Source organism: Macrotis lagotis, chromosome 1 (assembly GCF_037893015.1).
Source record: "Macrotis lagotis isolate mMagLag1 chromosome 1, bilby.v1.9.chrom.fasta, whole genome shotgun sequence".
Taxonomy (NCBI): Eukaryota; Metazoa; Chordata; class Mammalia; order Peramelemorphia; family Peramelidae; genus Macrotis; species Macrotis lagotis.
The window spans coordinates 231,011,406-231,033,871 of NC_133658.1; the positions used below are offsets into that span (position 1 = coordinate 231,011,406).

The following is a 22,466-nucleotide window of genomic DNA, read 5'->3' on the forward strand; positions in this document are numbered from 1 at the left end:
AATTGATGTAACTTTCTATAGGTGATATTTAAGCAGAACCTTAAATAAAGAAGGGAAATTAAGAAGCAGAGGTGAGAATACATGGGGATAACTAGTATAAACATGTGGAGGTAAGAGAAAGAGTGGCACATTTGATGAAAATCAGGTAAGAAATCCATGTATAAAGAAGACCAAAACATAAGAAACCTGAAAAGGTAGGACTGGTCCAGGTAGGTTATAAAGACCTTTAAATGCCAGACAGAGTGATTTATATTTTATCCTAGAGGTAAGGAGACAAGGAAGAAATTTCATTTAGCTGGAACCTGCTATGATCCTACTCACATCTTCAAAAAAATTACCTTGGGATTTGAGTGGCAGAAGGATTAAAATTGAGAGATATTTGAGACTGGGAGACCTGTTTGAAAGTTTTATTAACAATCTAGGTGAGAGGTAATGAAAGTTAGAATTAGGATGTAGGCTATGTGAGTTGAGAGAAGGAGGTGTATGGGAAACATAGTATAAAGGTAAAATTAACAAGATTTGACAATGGATTAGATGTATGGAATGACTACAAGAGAAAAGTCCAGGTTGACAATGAAGGTTGTGGTTGCAGGTTGAAATGACTGGAAGTTCACTGGAGATTAGTCCTGTTTAAGAAAGTCTGGTAGAAGTGAGGATTTTAGGGAAAAGAAAAAGAGTACTGTTTTTAAAATGTTGATTGACATGCCTCTGGGCATCCAGCTAAATATAGCTAATAAGCAGTTGGTGGTATAGGACTGTAGCTTGAAGGAAAGAATAGAATTAGATAAAGAGATCTGGGAGTCACCTTAGAGATACTGATTGAATCCTTGGGAGCTGATGAGACTACCTGGTGAGTTTATACAGAGGCAAAAAGAAGAGGACCTTGAATAGAATTTCAAAGGATATCTTTGAAAATTTAAAAGTCATGACATGGATGAAGAAACAGCAAGGTAGACTGTGAAGGAGTTTCTAGACAGTTTGGAAGCATATAAATCTAGATCAAGGTCACAAAGTTAAAGAGAAGATGGTGATCAGCAGAGTCAAACTCTACACAGATAAAGAAGGTTAAAAATTAACAAAAAGTAACTATATTTAATAATTATGAAATCTTGGATAACTTTGGAAAAGGTAGTTGAAGGATGAAAGTGGAAGTCATATTACAAAGAGTTTAAAATAGATGACATAAAGAAGAATCTATGATAGATAACTTTCTCAAGAAGTTTAACTGAGGTGAAGAAATATTAATTGATTAAAGATTATGAGTAGATAATGGAATTTTTAAAGTTTGTAAATGTAAAAGTGACAGTATATCTAAGGTGAAGTGGAAGGGATCATCGGGGGACTGAGGAACCAGGAAATTAGGGAATTGAATAGCTATTAAAGTTCACTAATATGAAGTCAGAAATTAATGAAATGGTTATGGAACTCATTGAAGAAGGCAAGAGAATATCTTATAATTTAATTGATGATAGCATGACAGTTTGAATTGGTAAGTAAACACAGATACCCTGAACTTTAAAGGAAGAGAAATAATTTACTAAAAGTTGTAGAGAGAGAGTATGAAAGTTGCATTGAGGAGCAAGAAGTATTCCTATTCTTCTACCTCAACCAGAGAGGAAAGGGCAAGGAAAAAGTGGCAAGGAAATCTATATCATTAGGAGGGAGTCAGATCTTAGTGAAGGCTATAGGAGTGATAATGGCAGAGGTTCAAGATGAAAGAAATTTGTTAATTTTGGAGCAGAATCAAAAGGTTGCAGAAAAAGGGGCAGAATAATTTGTGTTGGGAAATGGGAAGAGGGGAATAGATTTGACCTTGATAAGAGTAAGGGAATGACCAATTGGGACAAGTAGCCAAAATTAACCATGCATCCGCAGGTAGTAGTTCAAAAACATTGGGTATAAATATAAAAAATAGAAGGAATGTAAGTGTTGCTATCCTCTATTGAGGGAGACTTATGATTAAAGATTCACCTTTGAGTTTTGACCTTATGGCAAGTGGTGATTTGTGTCCTATGGGCATGTCTTATATGTATTAGTGAAAAACATTGGAGAAAGAATTAGCAGATGCCTAATCCTTGGAGAGTGACTCAGTGCTGGAAATGATTCTGAGGAAAGACATAAAAAAAGTTAACAAGCTCCAGCAACCAGGGTTTTATTCCCTTGTGTTTGGCCCAGCACAAGAGTTGGCCTTTGGGTATTCATTTTGGGAGAGGGTTTAGCTTTTATTGTTATGTCAATACAAGAAGAATTTATGTTATGATATCAGTATGCATGGGAAAGATTGCTACTTTTAAAATACATTAATAAATAATAATTGCTAGCACACATTCTCATCATACTAAAGCTGGTTGTTTCTGGAGAGCCTGAGAAGCAGGCTCTGAGAAGATTCATCTTCTTTCAAGGAGTTTTCTGCTCAGTAATAGCTTAGTTAGATTGTTCCATAAATTGGAATATATCAGTGAGACTTTAAGGGTTGAACTTCAGAAATCAGTACATTTGCTGACCACATCAAACTTTCATATAAAAATAATTATGAAAGTTCTCTAAAAATGATGCATTGCTTTAAAATAAATTAAAATCTGGAGCTTGATCCCTTGGCTATTATTTCCCCCCTTAAACATAAGTTTTATCACCAGACCAAATGAAATTCCAAAGTAATGTTCCTATTATAACAATTTTCTCTAGTCCTCTTTACACCACCCTTCAGCCACATAGTCCCTTATTTAATATTGAGAAATACTGAATGAAGATACTAGAGATTTTAGCTTCATTAATGCTATGGACAGACTATTTCTTGAAAAGATCTCAGGTACCTTTACGATCCTATTTGGAATATTCATGTAAACTCATTTGTCCACATCGGTTATGTTCGTGGCCTGATGAGCAATTTTCTATGAATTCTGTATGTAAACCACTTCTTTCAGAAAGAGAAACACACACACACACACACACACACACACACACACACACACACAAACACACACAGAATGTCTTTACTTTTCTCATCCTTAAAATGACAGGGTTAGCCTAGGGGGGCCTTGAAGATCACTTCTAACTAAACAGAGGATATTTGCTTCTGTCTCTGAGCTTCATTTAACCTTTTCTCAATAATGACGTTATTTTTCCTAACATCTCAGCTTGATGGGACTAAAATATCTGTTGTCAAAGTCAATCAGTCTTAAATGAGACCTCACTAAAGTACCTGTGGGTAATACTTGAGTAAAATTTGAGTCCCTTTCCTTTGCACCAAGAGAGATAAAAAGATGATCAAAGGTATGATCACTATTAATCTGGTAGGGAAACATGAGAAAAATTAATAAATAAATGTAAGAAAAATAGAACTGTCTAGTACAATGGATCCCTGGCACATAATGAGTACCTATTGAATTGAATCGACTTTGTTAACTAAAACCAGAGAGACACACAGCACCAGAGGAGCTTAGAGGAGACATTTGTGGAACATGGGAAAGTTTTACTGAAAAGGTTATAATTGACCTGAAGTTTCAATAAAGGGCCTCAGGAAACCATGTTAGAATCATGTTAGGAGTTCTTTAGAGAATGAGGAAGGGGAGATAGTTGAAATACTGGATTCTAAGTTTCAGTATTTTGAATTCCCTCATGAAGGACTCTGATGATGAATTATTGGAAAGGGATAGTTTCCTTATTCTGGTTTTATGACCTCAGGCAGGGCAATAAAAATTCATAATACTCAGATTCTATTATTTTTAACCAGTAAGTTTATTCATGAACATTAGGTAACATTTTAGAATGTTGTTATTTAATCGTGAAACTTGGATTTTTTTCTGAATTTTGCAAGTTAGAAACATTCTAAATATTTTACTGAAAACATTTCTCTATCTTCTTACCTCATAGGGCCATTATATTTATTGAGGTAACACTACATATGGAGTTTCTAAAAACCATAAGTAGAGGGATATTAAGACACAGACTACAGTATTCATTCTTTCATTTAACAAATATTTATTGATGCTTTGTGCCAAGGCTCTATGCTAGATATGATATATGTACAAAGTCTAGCCACAGAGCTAGATAAATTTCATTTCACTCTCAAACATTTAGCCATCTGGATTCAGTTTGAGTACCTTCTGGATGGGATTAGATCAGGATTTCCCATTTAGTATGTAACTAGGTAGCAGTGGATCATGTTCTAAACACAGAGTCAAGAAGACCTGAGCTCATACTTGGTCTCAGACATTTACTAGCTTTGAGACTCTGGGAAGATTGCTTAGCCTCAGTCTGCTTCAGTTTCTTATGGAAATGAGAATGATAGCACCTACCTCCCATAGCAGGTGAGAATAAAATAAAATTTTATTTAAGTCTTTTATAAACCATAAGCACTAGGAAGGCTAGCTATTGTTATTATTGCTATTATTAGTAGAGGTAGTATTAGTATATCTATTAGAAAACTTCAAATCCCTTTGTGATGAGTATCCAACATATTACAGCTCATTCCTCCCCACTCTCATCTCTACCTTGGAATTTATTCTTTATTATATTTTGTCCCATTCTGTCCATTATCTGAACTTAATGATTTATAGACTTTTAACTATTGGATCTTCTGATTGAAAGGTCAGCAAACTGCAATCTATAGGACAAGTCTGGTCAACCATCAGTTTTGCAGTTCTTGATTGAAGGATTTTCTTTTCTTTTTATATAATAAAACTTTATTTAAAAATTTAAAACCAATCTTAACTAACAGGTTATATCAAAACAGCTAAAAGGAGGACCTGATCCTTGGGCTATAGTTTAAAGATCCTAGAATTACAGATCAAACTTTGTATTTCACATAAGAGGAAATTAAAGTTAGGAGAAAAGAAGTGCTTTCACCATACACAAACAGAAAATTAAGGGCAGAACCAGATTGAGAGCCTAGATCCTCTTACTCTTCTTTTGATGATATCAAGTTCTCTTTCATCATTCCATACAAACTATCAGCCAAGTCAGTACTCTCATTTTTTTGTCCTTATGTAATAGATTCTTTTTGAACCCTAAATGCAGGACTTTATTCTTGTCAAATTCCATCTTGTTAGCTTCATCCCTGCGTTCCAGCCTGTCAAGATTGAATTTCATTTCTCTCATCTATTATATTAGTCATCCCTTTCCAACTTTGTGTCATCTATATCTTTGATAAGCACACCTTCTATATTTTCACCCTAATTGTAGTTTATGATATTGGTCAAGCCCATTGGTGCATAATAGTTCAGACTTCAAATCTAAGTTGCTAGGCATCTTGATATATAATTCATCTGTCAGCTGAAGTAAGTTTCAAACTTTATTAAAAATCTACCAGGTACAAGGCTCAGTTTTCAGTATAGGGGATATAAAAATTTTAAAGATGACACTTCTTGCCCTCAAAGCAATTTGGAGAGAAGTGGAGTGAGGGGCATAATATAATATATATATAAATATATATATGCGAAAATATTATGCAAGATAGGGAGTAAGAGGGTAAAGGAAAGATGCAGATTAATGAATGATGGAAAGAACAAATTATCTCAGTGATAGGAATCAGGAAATTTTTATGGATAAAAAAATTGAGTTAGCTTTATCCAAAACATGTAATGGTCTCCAATATCATGCTTTCTTTCTTCATATTTGCCCAATACCAATAATATCTTAGGAGTATCATTTGAATTTTCATCCTCTTTAATATCACATTGTACAGATATACTCTGGAACTATACTTACCATTGGATGGTGCTTTCCTCATGCATAGCTTTGTCATGAAGACTTTTTGACACAGAAACAATGGTGACATCTTTGTGACTTTCTATATCTGTGTACTTTCAGATAAATAGACCAAATCTTAGTGATTTGGTCTATTTATGAACTCCAACCCCAAAACATAACATCTTGTCATTTGGACTAAAAAAGGCTCATAGAATCAGAGTTTGAAAACCATGAGGGACCTCAACATCCATCTAATCATCTAGACTAGTCAGCTCTCTGGATAATAAATATGGAGCTGAAGAACTCTTAATGACCAGTCAGTCTTAATTCATTATTCTCTAGATGAGTAAACTGAAGGTCTAAGGAGGTTTAATGAGAGGAAGCAATTGCCAGTCATGTAAACCCAGGGTTATGTGACCCCAGAATTAGTATCCTTTTCATTGTACCAAATTGTCTCTAATATGACTCCTAGGCAAATGTTTATCTTGGAGTTTCATATTCCATTTTCTGTATTTAATGTACCCTAAGGATTTCATAATGGTACTATTGTACCAGAAAGTCATTCTCCATAAAGCCACATTACATATTCATATAGCTATATATGAAATGCCCTGATAAAGAGGCAGAGAGACACATTATGCTTACACATGATCATTATCTTTAGATTTATTCTTTAGAATAAAATGTCCTAGTACAATTTGAAGTTTTTCTCATGTGTTGGATGACTGAATTACAAGACTATTTTTGGTGGTCTTCTCAGAGTTTTTGGCATATTGCTTAATCTCTTTGCTTCAGTTTCTTATTGAAAAATGGGGATAATAATAAGAGACACACACACACACACACACAGAGAGAGAGAGAGAGAGAGAGAGAGAGAGAGAGAGAGAGAGAGAGACCAAAGAGTCAAATTCAGCATTCCTGACCTTAACAACAGGAAAATTTCCCAGTCTCTGAGAAGGTAAATTGGAAATCAGGGATGTGTCAAGAGACTAGTTCCTCTGTCTGCTGCTTCCTAAAGTCTTTTCCTTCCCTTCCCTCTCTCCAGGCATCTCTTTCTGGAGAAAGATTGGAACCATTTGTGTCCTCTCTTTAGAGCCAACAGATCTCTCTTCTCCTTATCAACTCTTCCCCTAGATAGTCATTCCATGTTGAATAATCTTTCTCTTCACGCCAATTAGACAAGTCCAATGTAAATATATCAAACTTCAACCCTGTGTTACAGGTTCTCAAAACCTAAAGAACATGGCATAATTTAAAATGCTATCATAAATTGAGCTATCAACCCTCTGTGCCTTTGGCTTTCACATATGACTGCTTAGTAGAAGTACCCACGAGAATATTCATTTCCAGCACATAAACTTGACTTTCTACTGGACTGGTTTGGCTAAACTAGACAAAGTGAGGTTACTTCTCTGAAAACAAGAAAACTGAGGCAAAAAGAAGGAAAGAAAAGTTACTTAGCAACTCAGTAGAGGAAGCTATGCTGGAATTTAATAACTAGATATGCAATTCTTGTTCCAATCATCAGACTGTCTATCTCTGACATCAGTTTTAAAACCAAGTTGGCTTCAAAGTGGCTTATTAGGGAGAAAATTATTCCCTCTTTTGCAACTCTTTCCATCTGAGTTCATCTGCAAGTCTGAAAGTCCAAGCAGGTGCCAGAGTCATTCCTGCAACTGGCACCAAATTACATTGAGAAAGTACAATTAGCACTTGGTTAATGTGTCTGGGAATGGGATAATCTACACATTATACAAAGACAGCTCTAGGACCCACTACATTTTGCCTTAATGTGCCAGCTGACAAGATAAGCAGATGATTACACTGACAATTCCATAGGCATATTTAGCAGTGCCAAAAAATAAGAAAGCTGCTGGTACACATTTCATAGTGTAAATGTAGAAATTAACCATTATCTGGTGGGATAGAAGAAATGAGGGAAGAGCATGTCATTTGGCATGCCAATATTGTGGAGCAGAATTGTAGGAAGAACAGAACCTAGCAGCAGGGCAATAGAATCTCTAGGGTTTTTCTCTGAATCTCTTCTCATATTTTCATCATGTGGAGTACAGTTGGTTCAAAGGTGTTGCCTATATTTGTTGGAATTCATTGCTTAGGTTCCCTGGTGCCTCCATATAGTATATACTACTGGTATGTATAAGCAAGCAATTATGATGCTGAGAATGCATATATTAATATGCATTCATATGCCATTTTTTTGAATTAGCTGAGATGCTTCTGTCTCCTTTTCCAAGATAAAGAAAATTGGAGGACATCAAAAACTTATATCATCAGTTCTTGCTTGCTGAATAGAAGAGAAAATGATACCCATTCTACTCTTCCACAGTACTCTGGGTGGGTCCAAGGAACCTTTATTTTATGACTTCTCCCCCTCTTCAAGGAGAAAAAGAGAATCAATGGGTAGAAATTGGAAAAAGATTAATTTATTTTAATGTCAAATACTTCCTAACAATAAGAGTTGATCCAAAGTGGTTCTAAAGGAAATGCTTCAGTGATTACTGGTGATTCTTTTTTTGGATCTTTTCAGGATGGGACTAGATGGACAAATGTTGAGCTTATAAAAATAAGTATCTCTTTTGGTTATACATTGGAATAGATAATTGTTAAGATCCCTTTTAAAAATAAAATTAAATCATTCTGTGAATCACTTGCTCTATGTTGGAAATAACTTATCAGATAGTCTGACTGATACCTGGGAAAAAAGTCATTCTTTTACAATATACCTGGTAAGTGATCATCTGAACTTTGTTTGAAGTTGTGAAATAATGGGGTTAGATTTGAAATAAAGGGAGGCCTTCAAAGAGTTAGTAATATATCTAAAGTTACAAATGTAGTTTAGTGACCCTTGCTGTCCAGGGTTAGTGCTATAATTTGATACTTCTCTTAAAAATATCACCAGGCAATGCTGCCTTTTAAGTAAGGAGATTAAAGGGACAGGAAAGAAGGCTTAATAGGAAACCAAGCCATTTTTCTTTGTTTCTCCCAGAACTCCTAAATGAAAAGGTCAAGATCCCATAACTCTTTCCTCCCCATTTTTATGAGTTTCTGATTCTCTTTCAATGACTTTGACTCAAGGAGAAAAAAAGAAACTAGACCTCTCCAAGATCATGTCTTTGGTGAGCCATTCTTTTGTTTCTCAAACAAAGACAGTTCTCTGATGAGTCTTTCCATTGTCAGTAATTATTCCACTGAATAATCTCAAACTACATCCTTGAATGCTCACTAATCTCAGGGGAAGGTAAACCTTTGCCAAGATTAGAGGACTGGACATGACCCATGAGCCATAAAGATTATTGCCTCCTGGGTGAGTATGTCCATGACATCCTCTCTTGTCCTCTCCTCCCTTCATCTGTTCTCTCCAATCCCTTCTCTCCTCTCCCATTTTCCTCTCTCTCTCTCTCTCCCTCTCCTCTGACTGTCTCTTTCTGTCTCTCTCCCTCTCTGTCTCCCTCATCATATAAATATATGCTAAGAAGTAAATATGTCTGGTCTGTAATCAGCATCCTTCTGCTATGGTTTAGAAGGCTTATAGTGTTCAAAAGTGGAGGGAGCACCCACACTTATTAAATCACAAATTCTTGAAGTAATGACTCAATATTCTTGCTATGAACTGCTTTGCCATTTCTCTTAGCAGCAAAAATATTCCCTGTAAGCATAATTATGTTAGAGAAATAGAAGACATCATACCCTCAGCAGTTTTTCACATCATTCATATCAGATTTGGTTTCTTTTTATTTCTTTGGGTCCTTTTTGCACATTCAGTGAATTAATTGCACAGTACCCAATGGGGATCCAGCATGAATTGATTTTTCTCTTTCACTCAAATCTTTCACTTTCTAATTCAATCCTAGTGACTATCCACTGAGACTAAAGTTTGAACTTTGCCAAGGGCTAATTACAGCAAAATTGCTGATGCTCCCTATCTTTCCCAGGAGGAACATATTTCAGTTTTTACAATAAATGAATTCTTTTCCCCCTCCCCCAATCTCTTTACTCAAACAGCTGTTCGTGGAGACTACTGATGTCAGCGGTAAAACAATTGAAGGTCCAGTCTCTCTGGATATCATCGTGATTGATCAGAATGACAATAGGCCCATTTTTAAGGAAGGACCATATATCGGTCACGTCATGGAAGGATCTCCTACTGGTAGGTCTTTCTAGCTTATTTATTATAGTCACATATGGGGAAAGTAGCTTAAAAATAAAGTTTTTTGTGAATTCTTGAATAATTGTGTGGATATGTGTCTGTGCATGTGTATGTCCCCTAAGTTGTTATTTGATATGTCTTTATTTATCTACATAAAAAATAAAGTAAGCTGAATGGTAGAATTTAATAGTTGTTATTGAGCTTTCTCCTAGTTTTTCTGTAAGATACTGTGAAATATAATTATAGTACCTGGTGATAGACATACAATAGTTGGCAAAAAAATCTCAGATCAATCTTGTTATGCTGAAGACTAATGTGTATTTATGATGCAAGAGGATCTTACAACACTGAAGAGACCATTTCCCTGAAAGTTGCCTTAATGGGATTGCTTAGGACTGTTTGTTAATTTGCAGTCTGAAAATCTTTGTCGTTAGTTAAAGGTCCATTTTTAACTATATGTGCAAATGCACTTCCTTAGTTGTCAAAAAACTTAGAAAAGCCCTTCCTCTGTGAATTATCTACTAAATCAGCAAAAGGAAAAGAAGCATAATTCTGCCATTGAATGCTTGTTTTTAAAAAATTATAAATGTTAGTGTTCATGAATCACAACTTTTAGAATATTAAAATACAGAAGGCATTGAAATTATACAATGTTGTAGTTGTCTCACATGTCTGAGAAGACAATATGAGGAATACAAAGAAATTATTTCCAAACAATTGTTGCAGCTTGTTTATTTTTTGCTTTTTAAATTTTTTATTTATTATTTTGTTTTTTAAAAATTCTAGGACTGTTAATAGAACTAAATATATGCTTCAAAATGCTTCTCATTAGAATTATTAAACTTACAGACAAATAACTTTAGATTATACTGAAGAGTTCTCTGATTTCTAGTTGATCTGATATCTCTGCATACCTTCTTCATCTAACTACTGTGTAGGAAACTAGCTTTATCTTTCTCTAAAGTAATTAGATTCCTTGCAGGTTGGAGTAAAAGTGTGGAGGAGGGAGCATTTTCAGTATGTAAAGGTCTCATATTAATGAACAAGGTTTGTGAACTAAATAAGGCATCTCTGTAATACAGTTATTATAATGCTGAATTTAAACTCAGAAAGATCTGAGTTGAATTCTTCTATCAGATACTTATTAGATGAATGATCCTGGACAACTCTCTGAACTTCTCAGCCAAAAATTCCTCATCTGTTAAATGGGAATAATAAATAATGTTTTATACACAAGATTGTGAGGATCAAATGAAGTAATATATGTAAAGAGTTTTATACATTTTTTAATGTTATGTAAATACTAATTATAATTATTAATAAATAAAGAAATTTAAGATCATAAATTTAGAAATGGAAGGAACAAAAGTTCATTTAGTCCAACCTTTGATTTTACAGAAGAGATAACTAGAGGGAGAATGGACACAAAGGATGAGGGAAAACAAATATTTTAATGCTTTATTGTTGATTTATTATGATTTTACTTATTTATTATCATTTATTAATATTATTAGTAGCAGGGTACCTGGCTACTAAATGGCACAGTGGATAGAATATCATACCTGAAATTAGGAGACTCACTCCATGAGTTCATATTTTGTCTCAGATACTTTCTAATTGTGTGACCCTGAGCAAGTCACTTGTCCTCTGCCTCAGTTTCCTCATCTATAAAATGAACTCAAGAAGGAAATGACAAACCACTTCAATATCTCTACTGAGAAAGTTCAAGTGTGGTCTCAAAGAGTCAGACATGAATGAAATGCCTGAACAACAACAACAACATATTCTAGGCACTGTGCTAAACTCTTTTAAAGTAGTATTTCAAAGAAATATATGTATGTTATCTTCATCACAAGTGTCATTTGAACCCATTTCCTCTGACTCCAGAATCAGCCTATTCATTTTACTATATTACCTTGTTATTAAATGTTTATTGTGTTTGATAGTTGGTATTTGACTAGGCATTGAAGATATTAAAACAAATATGAAATTATTTTTGTACTTAAGAATCATATATCCATTGGGGGAAAGAGATGTAAAAGAGAATGCTCATTTTAATTTTTTTTCTAATATTATCCTCAATCTTCTGGATAAAATGAGGTAGGAAAAGTTCATGTGTAGGTATTGAAGTAACTGGAGTTGGACATCAGCTGAAACACTTGTTTTTACTGTTTTAAGTGTAAGGTTCCATGGCTGTGGAACAAAGTAAACTATGAAGTCAAATATAATGTGGCCCTATTGATAATAGCTTTGTTATCGGAAGCTGGCACCATGCAAATTTCTGTATTGGCTATTTATGATAAGAAGGCATCCAAATTTCCTTCTAGTGCTCATTTCTTTCAATTTTAGGGAAGAATAGATTTCAAATTTAATAGCCTCACATCTGCTATATTTTCTTTCAAAAATGAAACTTTTGGCACATTGAATTTCTAAAAACATAATTGTTTGTTTTGTTGTTGAGTCTAACAAAATACAACTTCCCAATCCTACTTAAAATTGGCAGTATATCATAAAAATACAGAGTTTGCTGTCTGCATGAGATGACTATGTCCAGACATGCTGTATTCTTTGGTCTAAGTCAATTTTTTTCAGTTGATTGTATGGCAAGAATCAAAAATGGTTTAGAAAACACTTTGGTTTGAGCAAAGCAACATTGTGTGGGTTTGTCTTAGACAATCAAATAATGGTTGCAGAATCTCTAGCATTATCTTGGCTCATTTCAGCATATGGCATTTTGGTCAAATCCAACCAGTGAATTAAGAGTGCCATCTAGACCCCATACTCAGGCAATGTAAGGCAATTATACAACAGTCAGCACTAGAGGATAAATGGATTTTGAGCAAAGACTTTGAGGTCAAAATTAGATTTATGTTAAATGTTGGAAAATATAACATTCTCTGCATGCATAAATAATGCTTTATTTCTTGATAGAACATGTGTGTGCTAACCTATGTTCTACCTCAAGTACAATGTGGACTCATTATAGAAACAGAAAGTTAAGGTGTTTTTTTTTTTTTGTTTTCCACAACATCTAGTACAGTACTTGGTGCATAGTAAATTTTTAATATTGGTTAACTGTCAATGAATTATGGGGGGAAAGCTAAGTGATTAGATTTTCATATTCTAGATCAAACATACACATTCTGAGGAAATTTATGATATTTCTGAAAATGTTCATAGTATTAGTGTTACAGTTGGGTCAGCTAGATGCTATAGTAGGCAGAGCACTTGGTCCAGGGTCAGGAAGACCAGGGTTAATATCAAAAACTTTCTAGTTATATGACCCTGGGCAAGTCACTTAATCTGTTAGCTTTAGTTTCCAAAACTATAAAACACAGATAAAATAGCATCTACCTTTCTAGATGGTTGTGAGAATCAAATAAGATAATATTTGTAAAGTATTAGCACAATGAATGGTTAATAATAGTTTCTATATAAATCTTATTTCCTTCCCCTTGCCCCTTGTAGCTGTAGTTGTATTATTGACAATGGTAACAACAACAATGTGAATGACTTTTGAAATATAACCAACTATTTGCCTTCTTTTCTGGATCTAAGTCAGAAATTGATGAGGTATGAAAATTTAAAAAGATGCCTCTCCTAAAATATCCCCTGCTAAAATGCAATTCTTTAGACAGTCATCATAAACAGCTAGTCAGGAGAGAACTTGGGGGCCATTCTATCATGAACTAATCAATAGTGCCTAGTAGACTGTGACTTACTAATCAGATCAAATCCATATCTCATGTTTTAGGAGATCCAGTTTGAGCAGACTTCTTTAGCATCATTAAGGATATCTCTAGGGGAGGCCTGTTTTGCTACCCTGGTCCTTTCTCTAGCGGGTAGCTGGCTAGTTAAGAAGAGTGGGTTAAAAAGGTGATGACGGTTTTCTGAACATAAACAAACACATAAAATACTCCAAAAGTTCATCGACCAACAAGAAAAATATCCTTGTCATTGTCAAGTATATTTGAAGGTTGCCGACTCAGATCCATTCTCTGTGAAGGTTACACATATTTATCAGTATTTGCAGTAAGGTACCCTTTAGAGCTGCTTGGTGCTAAGCACAGAGGTATTCCTTAATCCTCATTACTGGATAAAGGGAAACCAATGAAGAAAAAAATGTCTATTTGAACTTTAACAATGTTTCAGAGCCCCTTCTCACTTTATCCATTTATTGTCCTCAGACAAATAACTATATATATCTATATATCTATATCTATATATATATATATATATATATATGTTTATGTATATATATAGAGAGAGAGAGATACACATACAAATATGTGTGTGTGCACATGTGTACATAACATATGCTCATTTATGTATTTTATTTTTAAAATTTTATTCTGAAAAAATAAAACAAGCATTTCTATAATATAGAGTAGAAAAAAGATGATTGTACTTGAAACTGCAAATCTATTATGAACAACTTGTTATTACTTTTAAATATATAGTAAATAATCATAACTTTTTTCTTTCTTCTTCATTAATCCTAGAATTGACCACCATTAGACCAAATTTTGTCTGCTTATATTTGTGTATACACATATATATGATAGATATGTAAAATTATTCCATTCATACTTCTATTTATAAGAGCTTCCTCTGGATACAGATAACATCTTCCCTCACAGGTCCTTTGTAGTTAATTTGGGCATTTATAACAGTCAAAATAACTTAGTCACTCAGAGGTGTACTTAAAACAATAGTGTACTTACTATGTACAATGTTGTTTTGGTTCGACTCATTTCCTTCTTCATCATTTCATTATCATTATCTATTTTGTCTAAAATCATTGAGCTTATCATTTTTATACCACAGTAGTTAATTTTCCATCACAATCATATCCCACTACTTCAGCAAACGGTATGTAGAATTTTTGCTGTTGTTAGGCTTGGAAGAAAATGTATTCCTTAGAAAGAGGATAATAAATATCATGTGAACTAACACTCTTATTTTACAGATGGGAAAATTGAAACTGGGAATTCATTTATTTCTTCAATGCCATAGGGAACAACATGACAGACACTGTGCTTGGAATCAGGAAGATTCATTTTCCCGAGTTCAAATCAGATCTCAGACTCTTATTATCTGTGTGACCTTTGGCAAGTCTCTTCACCCTTTTTGTCTCCATTTTTCTCAGCAGTCAAACCACTCCAATCTTTGCTAAGAAAAAAAAATAAAACCCAATTGAGATCAAAAAGAGTCAGATATGAATGAAATGATTCTACAATAATAACAATGTAGAGTCCCCAGAATCACAGGATCATAGAGTTAAAGGTACAAGGGCATTTAGAGGACCTCTAGTTCAACACCCTGTTTTTAAGGATGTGGAAACTTCGTGTTAAAATGGGTAAGTGACCAATTCATTTGAGCAAGATGGATGGCAAATTCAAGATTCAAACCAAGATCCTTTGACAGCCTTCCTTCCATTTCCACTTCTGCATCTCAAGGTTGTACAGTTATCTACTGTGAGATCTGGGGCTAGAATATAGGTATCTAACCTCTTTGATAGTGCTTGCACCAGGAGAACACGACCTCTGATAAGTTCCTAAAATTGAATTATCTATGTCTTTCCTGAAGCTCAAAAGATACTTAGGGTGTTGGATATATAAAGATAATTCAGGTACTTGAAATTGTGACATTGAGCCAGGAGGCATAAATACAAAAGCTATCCCATTTCTCCCTAGTAGAGACTTCCTGGGGTTTTCTACAACGGGACCATGAGGAAACCTTTCGGTTACTTTGAACGAATTATGAACGAATACTTTGTTGCTCTAGTTTTCCATTATCAGCTTTGAGAATACCACGGGCACTTGTCCCTCCCAGGCCTCCCATCCTACTGTATTATCACTAAAACTTTGGTTTCCCCTGATTGGAGGCAGGTAAGAGAGACAGGGAGAGCTAGTCAGGCAAGAAGTCTTGTGTCTCCTGTCCTCTGATGTGTGCAAGGGACTGTCAATCCCATTACAGAGCCCACGTATGGAAACCGTGTTCCCTGAGAGATGACAGCTGAATGTGGAGTGATGGGAGGAAGATATATGATCCTGAAAATGCAGACTTGGGAGACAGAGGATATTATCTTTAGCAGTAACATTTCTGTTTGGATAGAATGTAGGCCCCATGGGGGAAATAGTCCCTTGAGCTGTGCAGAGGATATGATATGCTGAAGACTCCAGAACAAGTCTGCTACAGCCCTGGAATTGAATCCTATTTCTTACCTTTAATTCAGCTCTCTGGCTGTCATTCTCATTACTAGATTAATCAGCATTTACATCATTGGCATTAGTCAAATATATTCTGATTTCTATGGAGGCAAAATTCTTACTGGTTCATTGATTGATATGAATCCTGAAGGCCAAAATTCTGAATTAAAACAGCAAATTTCTAAAGGTTTGATTTGTCCACACTGTCCCAGAAGAGATAATGGTTACTAGTTTTGCAATGTATAGCCAGCCTTCAAACCCAAACCTCCTCAGACTCCCCCGGCCCTTTTTTTTGGTTTTAGTTTTTTGTAGGGCAATGAGGTTAAGTGACTTGCTCTAGGTCATCCAGCTAGTAAATTTAAAGTGTCTGAGGTCACATTTGTATTCAGGTCCTCCCAATTCCAGACAAGTGCCCTTTCTTCAGTCTTCTTTTCAAGGAGAGTTAACTTTTCTTCTTGGTCTCTTCTCATTCAATAAACATTTAAAAGTACCTATGTTAAATGCTGAGGATACAAAAAGAGGCAAAAGACAGTCCCTACCTTCAAGGAGCTTGCAATCTAATGAAGGAGTCAACAAGAAATCATACATGTGTATATATATATATATATATATATATATATATATATATATATGTATATAACAAGTTATGCAAAAGATACATAGGAAACAATTGAAAGGGAAGGCATTGGAATCAACAGAGATTGGGAAAGTTTTCCTAACAAAGATAGGTCTTACAGGCAAAATGACAATATAATGGATAGAGTCACAGAATTTGAGAGTTTAACTAACATGTACCAGAAAGGAATTGTTACTAAAATATATCCAACAAGGAGTCATCCATCCTCTGACAGCTCTACCACCTCCTTGGAAGAGGAATCCCTCCAAGTCTCAAGGTGACCCATTCCCCTCTGGGACTGCGTTAATTGTTTGGAACTTATTTCCCCCCCATCACTTCAAGACTAAATTTATCTCTAAAACTTCTACTCATAGCTCCTGGTTATGTCCTGGGGGACAAAACAGGTCAAGTTTAATCCCTCTGCCACATGCTATCAACTCCAAAGATTTGGAGACCTTGATCCTGTCACCTCCCAAGTCTTCTCTTCTCCAGATTAAAAATCAAAGCCCTTCACCGTACTGGTTGCTTTTCCCTGAATGAATTTGTTGATAGAACATATCACTGCTCTGCCCCTAGATAGAGTTGTTGTAATGACTGCTTTCTGAAACTGCTAGGATTCAATGCTTGAAATGTGATTATATTTCTTAGCTTATATCTGAAAACTAATTTGACAAGATAATGTGACTTTACCTGTCAGTATATTCCTCAGTAACACTACAGCATTGTTCCTAGATCTCCTCAGTATTGTTTTTCTCCTTTTACATTCTTTTCCCACATCTGTCATCAATCCAACTACTCTGTGTATTCTTTGCTTATAAGAATTTCAGTGGCAGCTCCTCTATCCTAAATGACCTCTTTTGTCTTGTATCACAGTCTTTTGCTTCAGTTTAAACTAGGAGTCCCATGAGATACAGATTTTGGACAAGAAAATCCTCCTGGATCCCCCACATTCTCTTTAGTTTCCTCATTTAGCATTATTATCTACTTATCTGAGGAATATTTCACAGGGTTCAATTTTTCCACGCAGTAATTATTGAAGTAAGGAAAGCAGGTGATATGAGTGATATAGCCTTTAATATGAGTGGCCTACTGTCTGAAAGAGATATCATCCAGTTTTCATTCTGGAAGCTATATTGCAAGAATATCAATATGAAAATGTCTATGGGACTTCTAGCCTGCAAAATGGTGGGTCTCTTTTGGAAGTATGTCAATTAGTACCCTCAAGATGCTCTCAGGCAACAGCAGAGAGAAGCTATACACAGTAAAAGCATTATATGCTAAGTGTAGGCACTGTACTAAGTGTTTTCTCCTAAATACTATCTCATTAATCTTCTCAAAAATATCAAAAAGATCCGGTGCTGTTATTATCCCCATTTTGCAGTTTAGCAAACTGAGACAAACAGAAGTTAAATGATTTATTAGTCACACAGCCTCAAATCCTGAGGCAAGATTTGAATTCAGATCTTCCTGATTCCAGATTCAGAATTCCACCCACAGAACCAGGTGTCAACTTGTTACCACCAAGGCTTCTGATTCTGATTAATTTAATTAAGTTCTCTGATCTAGCAAAGGTAATCAATCACTTTTAAATGATTGGGATATCCAATGGAGCCTCCCTCTTTTACTAGGATCATAATATAATACTTGCCTCTAGTGCCCATTTAATTTAAAAAAAATCTTCTTGAATCTACACTTTTAAGAGACCTCATTATTGATATTTTTATCATTAGATTTTTCCTCAAGCAATCATATAAATAAAACAGAAAATGTCATTTAATCTTATTTCTTCTTTGGTGGGAGTTTTTGGTTTTTGTAAGACAATGGGGTTAATTGACTTACCCAAAGTCACATTGCTAAGTAAGTATTAAATTTCTGAGGGCAAATTTGAATTCATTTTCTCCTGACTCCAGGATTGGTTCTTTATCTACTGTGCCATCTAGTTGCCCCATTTGGGTCATTTCTCATTGTTATCATATTGATCATAATTAGATTCAACCACATTGGTACCTTGAGTGTACTCCTTATGCCTATTTTGTTTGTTTGCTTTTAAGTTCATCTATTTTATTTTTTAAAATTCACCCATATGCATATGTATATTTTTAAGTTACAAAATTTCCTTCTTCCCTCCCTTCCCAACCACCTCCCCTCAGCAGTGAAGTCATATTAAATTTATACATACATATTTTTGATAAATATATTTACAGATTAGTCATTTTTGTTATGAGGAATTAGGATTAAGGGAAAGAGATACATAAGAGATAATTTTTAAATAGTGTTCATCAAATTCTGAAGGCTTTTGGGGGTTTTTGTTTTGTTTTGTTTTGTTTTTCTTCCTCTGCATAGAGATAATGTTGTCCATAGCTGGTCTAATTTGGTTTCCTGGCTCTCTGAACTGCTGAGAAGAGCTGCTTCCATCAAAGTTGACCATCTTACAATGTTATTGTTAATGTGTACAGAGTCCTCTTGGTTCTTCTCCCTTCACTCAGCTTCAGATCCTTAAACTCATCCATGCTTCTCTAGAATCCAACAATTTATGGTTTCTTATAGAACAATAATATCCCATAGTATTCATGTACCATAATTTATCTAACCATTCCCCAATTGATGGGTAACCCCTTATGTCTTGAAACAGCTTACTACTATTGCACAAGGTGATTTTTATGGTCTCATCTTATTGGACAATCTTTTATTCTATTAATTTCTGAGGGACTGAAATTATTTTCTAAGAGATACTGAAGTATCTATAATATTTCAGTAATGATACTGATATTTTCCTAAGACCATATCAGATCTACTTGAGATGATTTTCCAGCATAGTAAATTCAAATTTAAAATAACAAAAAGATTTCATATTATCATAGTAGGTAATACACCCCTGATATAAATTTAAAACTCTTCATACCTTAGTAGGAGCAACTAGGTAATCCAGTGGATAGAATGTCAGCTCTGGTATCAGAAATTCATGCTTTCAAACCTAGATTCAAATACTTGCTAATGTTGTAACCCTAGACAAATCACTTAACTCAACTTCAGTATACTCATCTTAAAATGAATTAGAAAAAGCAATGTCAAAACATTCTACTATCTTGCCAAGAAAACCCCAAGTGGGGTCACAAAGAGTTAGAAACAACTGAAAAATTACAGAACAGCAATAACATGGTATTTATAATTAGCTATGGCCAAAAATGATTCTTTCAGTAACTCTTTAATGAATCTGTGAAGTTGATCTTTAATAGTGAGTAGATATTTTTATTATTAAGTGCACAACTGAAAATTTTCCACTTAATGGATAATATTTCACATTAGTAGGACATTAAACCTGGAACAACTTACATGCCTCACTAAGACATCTGAATACAAATTTAGTAGAAATAAATCCATATTTACATATAATATTTTAAACAGTTCTTTAAATTGTTTAAAAGATTCTCCATCTGAAAAAAATCTCAGTAATATATTCAGCTCCAGGCATGATTAAAACATGATTCACAGACACTCAACTTATACTCAATTTTCATAGAACAGTGAAGAATTATCTTTTTCATCAGTAAAATGGACATAGGCAATGCACTTACCCTTCAAAGATGTGAAGAATGCAATTCAAAAACTGGTAAGGATAATGCAATTAGGAGCAAATAGTGTCAAGTCTAAATACTCAGTTCCTTTAGTACAGAAATGGGGAAAATTTTGTCTGCCATGGGACATTTGGATATTTTAATGTCATTTGTAGGCCATCCAAAATTGGCAACTTAAAATTTGACCTGCTATATTGGATCAAACATTTAATTAATTCACTCCTGAAAAGCTCCTAGATTTAATGAATTTCGAGTCCTGCCTGAAGCAGTGCCAGATCAATGATTTGACCAGTCTTATGTACCTTCAGGTAGAAGAGCAATTGTTTATTTGTTTTTTGTGTGTTAGGGCACCTTAAGCAATGGGGCCCTATGCATGTTTAGGTACTTACAACATGTTTATGGAACTTAAAATCTGATTTCTCTCTCTCTCTCTCTCTCTCTCTCTCTCTCTATATATATATATATATATATATATATATATATATATATATATATATATATATTTCTATGGCATCATTTCCATAGTTCATCCTACTTATATGAAAGGCTATTTGAAAGATCATCTTTCTGAGGATTTTATATTCGTTGTTTCAAACAATGCCTATGTGACTGATACTCCAGAATTCTTAGCCTCTTGAAACAGCACTTTACCCTTCATGACTGGATAGTGGGGCTTCTGCATTGAGGACACTCAGAGAAACCTTGAAATGGTATTGCATGCTTATTTTAGGGAGTAGAAAAACTTGCAACTTTAACCTGTAAACACATAATGGAAGACCCTCTATTCATGTTCCAATTCAAACCATGTATCACATCTTGATTAGATGATGTTGTCTGAAGATGTTGTATGTTCTGAATGAGCTGTCTATATTTGAAATGTCTATATTTCATTACTATGGTATGGTAGATGGAGTGAGTCACAGCATTTCAGTTATCAACCTACCTTTGAGGAATGGAGTAAGCAACAGACTTGGAGTAAGGGGTATCCCTAGATTTGAATTCTTTCATCACTCCTTAATTGTGTAAACATTGGCAGGTGATTGAATCACTGGATCTTAGAGTTGATGGGGATCTCAGCTGCCATTTAATCCATCTAATTTCTAAATTAAAAAAAACACTGTACAACACACTTAGCAAGTAACTATCCACCCTCTGCTTGAAGACTTTCCTAAAGAAATCCATTCAACTTTGACACATTATTAACTATTATGATTTTTTTTCCTTGACCTCAAGTCTACAATAGACTTCATCTCAAATTTTTAGTTAGCACAGGGAGAAAGAAGAATGAGTCTGTAATCAAGATGACTTGACTTCACATTCAAACTGAGAAAGGAGTTGTGTGACCCTTGGCAAGTCATTTAACTGCTACTTAAGTTTCATTAGTTATAAAATTAGTATAATAATGTGCCTTAGCTCCCAGGATTGTTGTGAGGATCAATTGAGATAAGTGTAAAGTGCATAGCACAAAGTCTAGCTCAAAGTCGTTGCTTCTTAAATTCTTGTTCTCTTCCCTCTCTTCCCCCACCCCACTCCATTCCACCCAGTGCTATAGAAATGCCAGTAATTAATAAAAATGGATTTTATATAGTGCTTTTTATAGCATTATATAGTGTTTATAACCAGTAGAGAATTTTGAATGAAGAAATGGTAGGCCAATGTTAATTGATCAAAAAAATAAGGTAGAAGTGGAATTTAAGATGTAAAAAGACTGAAAAGGAGGAAAGGCGGAAAGTTAAAAAGTCAAGCTAAAGGTTTTTATATCTGAAACAGTCAGGAATTTGATTAAGTGGGGTGATGGCTAGGATGTTTGTGACATGATCAGAGTTGTGCTTTTGAAAGATCAGTTTGACATCTGAGTGAAGGATAGATGGAAGTTGGGAGAGGCTAGAGACAAGAAAACCAACCTTAGTCTGATGGCATAGTCTAGATATGAGGTGATGAGTTATTAGATAGAAATTTCTATGCAAAATTTAACATGATATATAAATGTGAATGACTGTTGGTTACAGTAGTAATAGCAGATAATTAAGTGATCAATGGGTAATATAAATGTTATGGAAATTATGAAAAGGGAGGGGATTGATAATTGTGACTGGAGTTGTAAGGTTTGAAAGTTTATGGTAGAGATGAATGAACCTTAAAATTGGATAAGGACTTGAAAAGTCAAAGTAAGAGAGAAAGGCTTTCTAACTGGAAAAAATAGA

At 34.6% G+C, this 22,466-nt stretch overlaps 1 protein-coding gene across 1 annotated transcript in view; it reads left to right on the forward strand.

The window, feature by feature from the left end:
- Window positions 1-22,466, forward strand: part of CDH13 (cadherin 13) — a 1,354,681-nt gene that overhangs the window by 790,462 nt on the left and 541,753 nt on the right. The window contains exon 6 of the mRNA XM_074209753.1: window positions 9,715-9,859. Within this exon, the coding sequence (XP_074065854.1) occupies window positions 9,715-9,859 (145 nt within the window). The remainder of the gene's footprint in view (window positions 1-9,714; window positions 9,860-22,466) is intronic.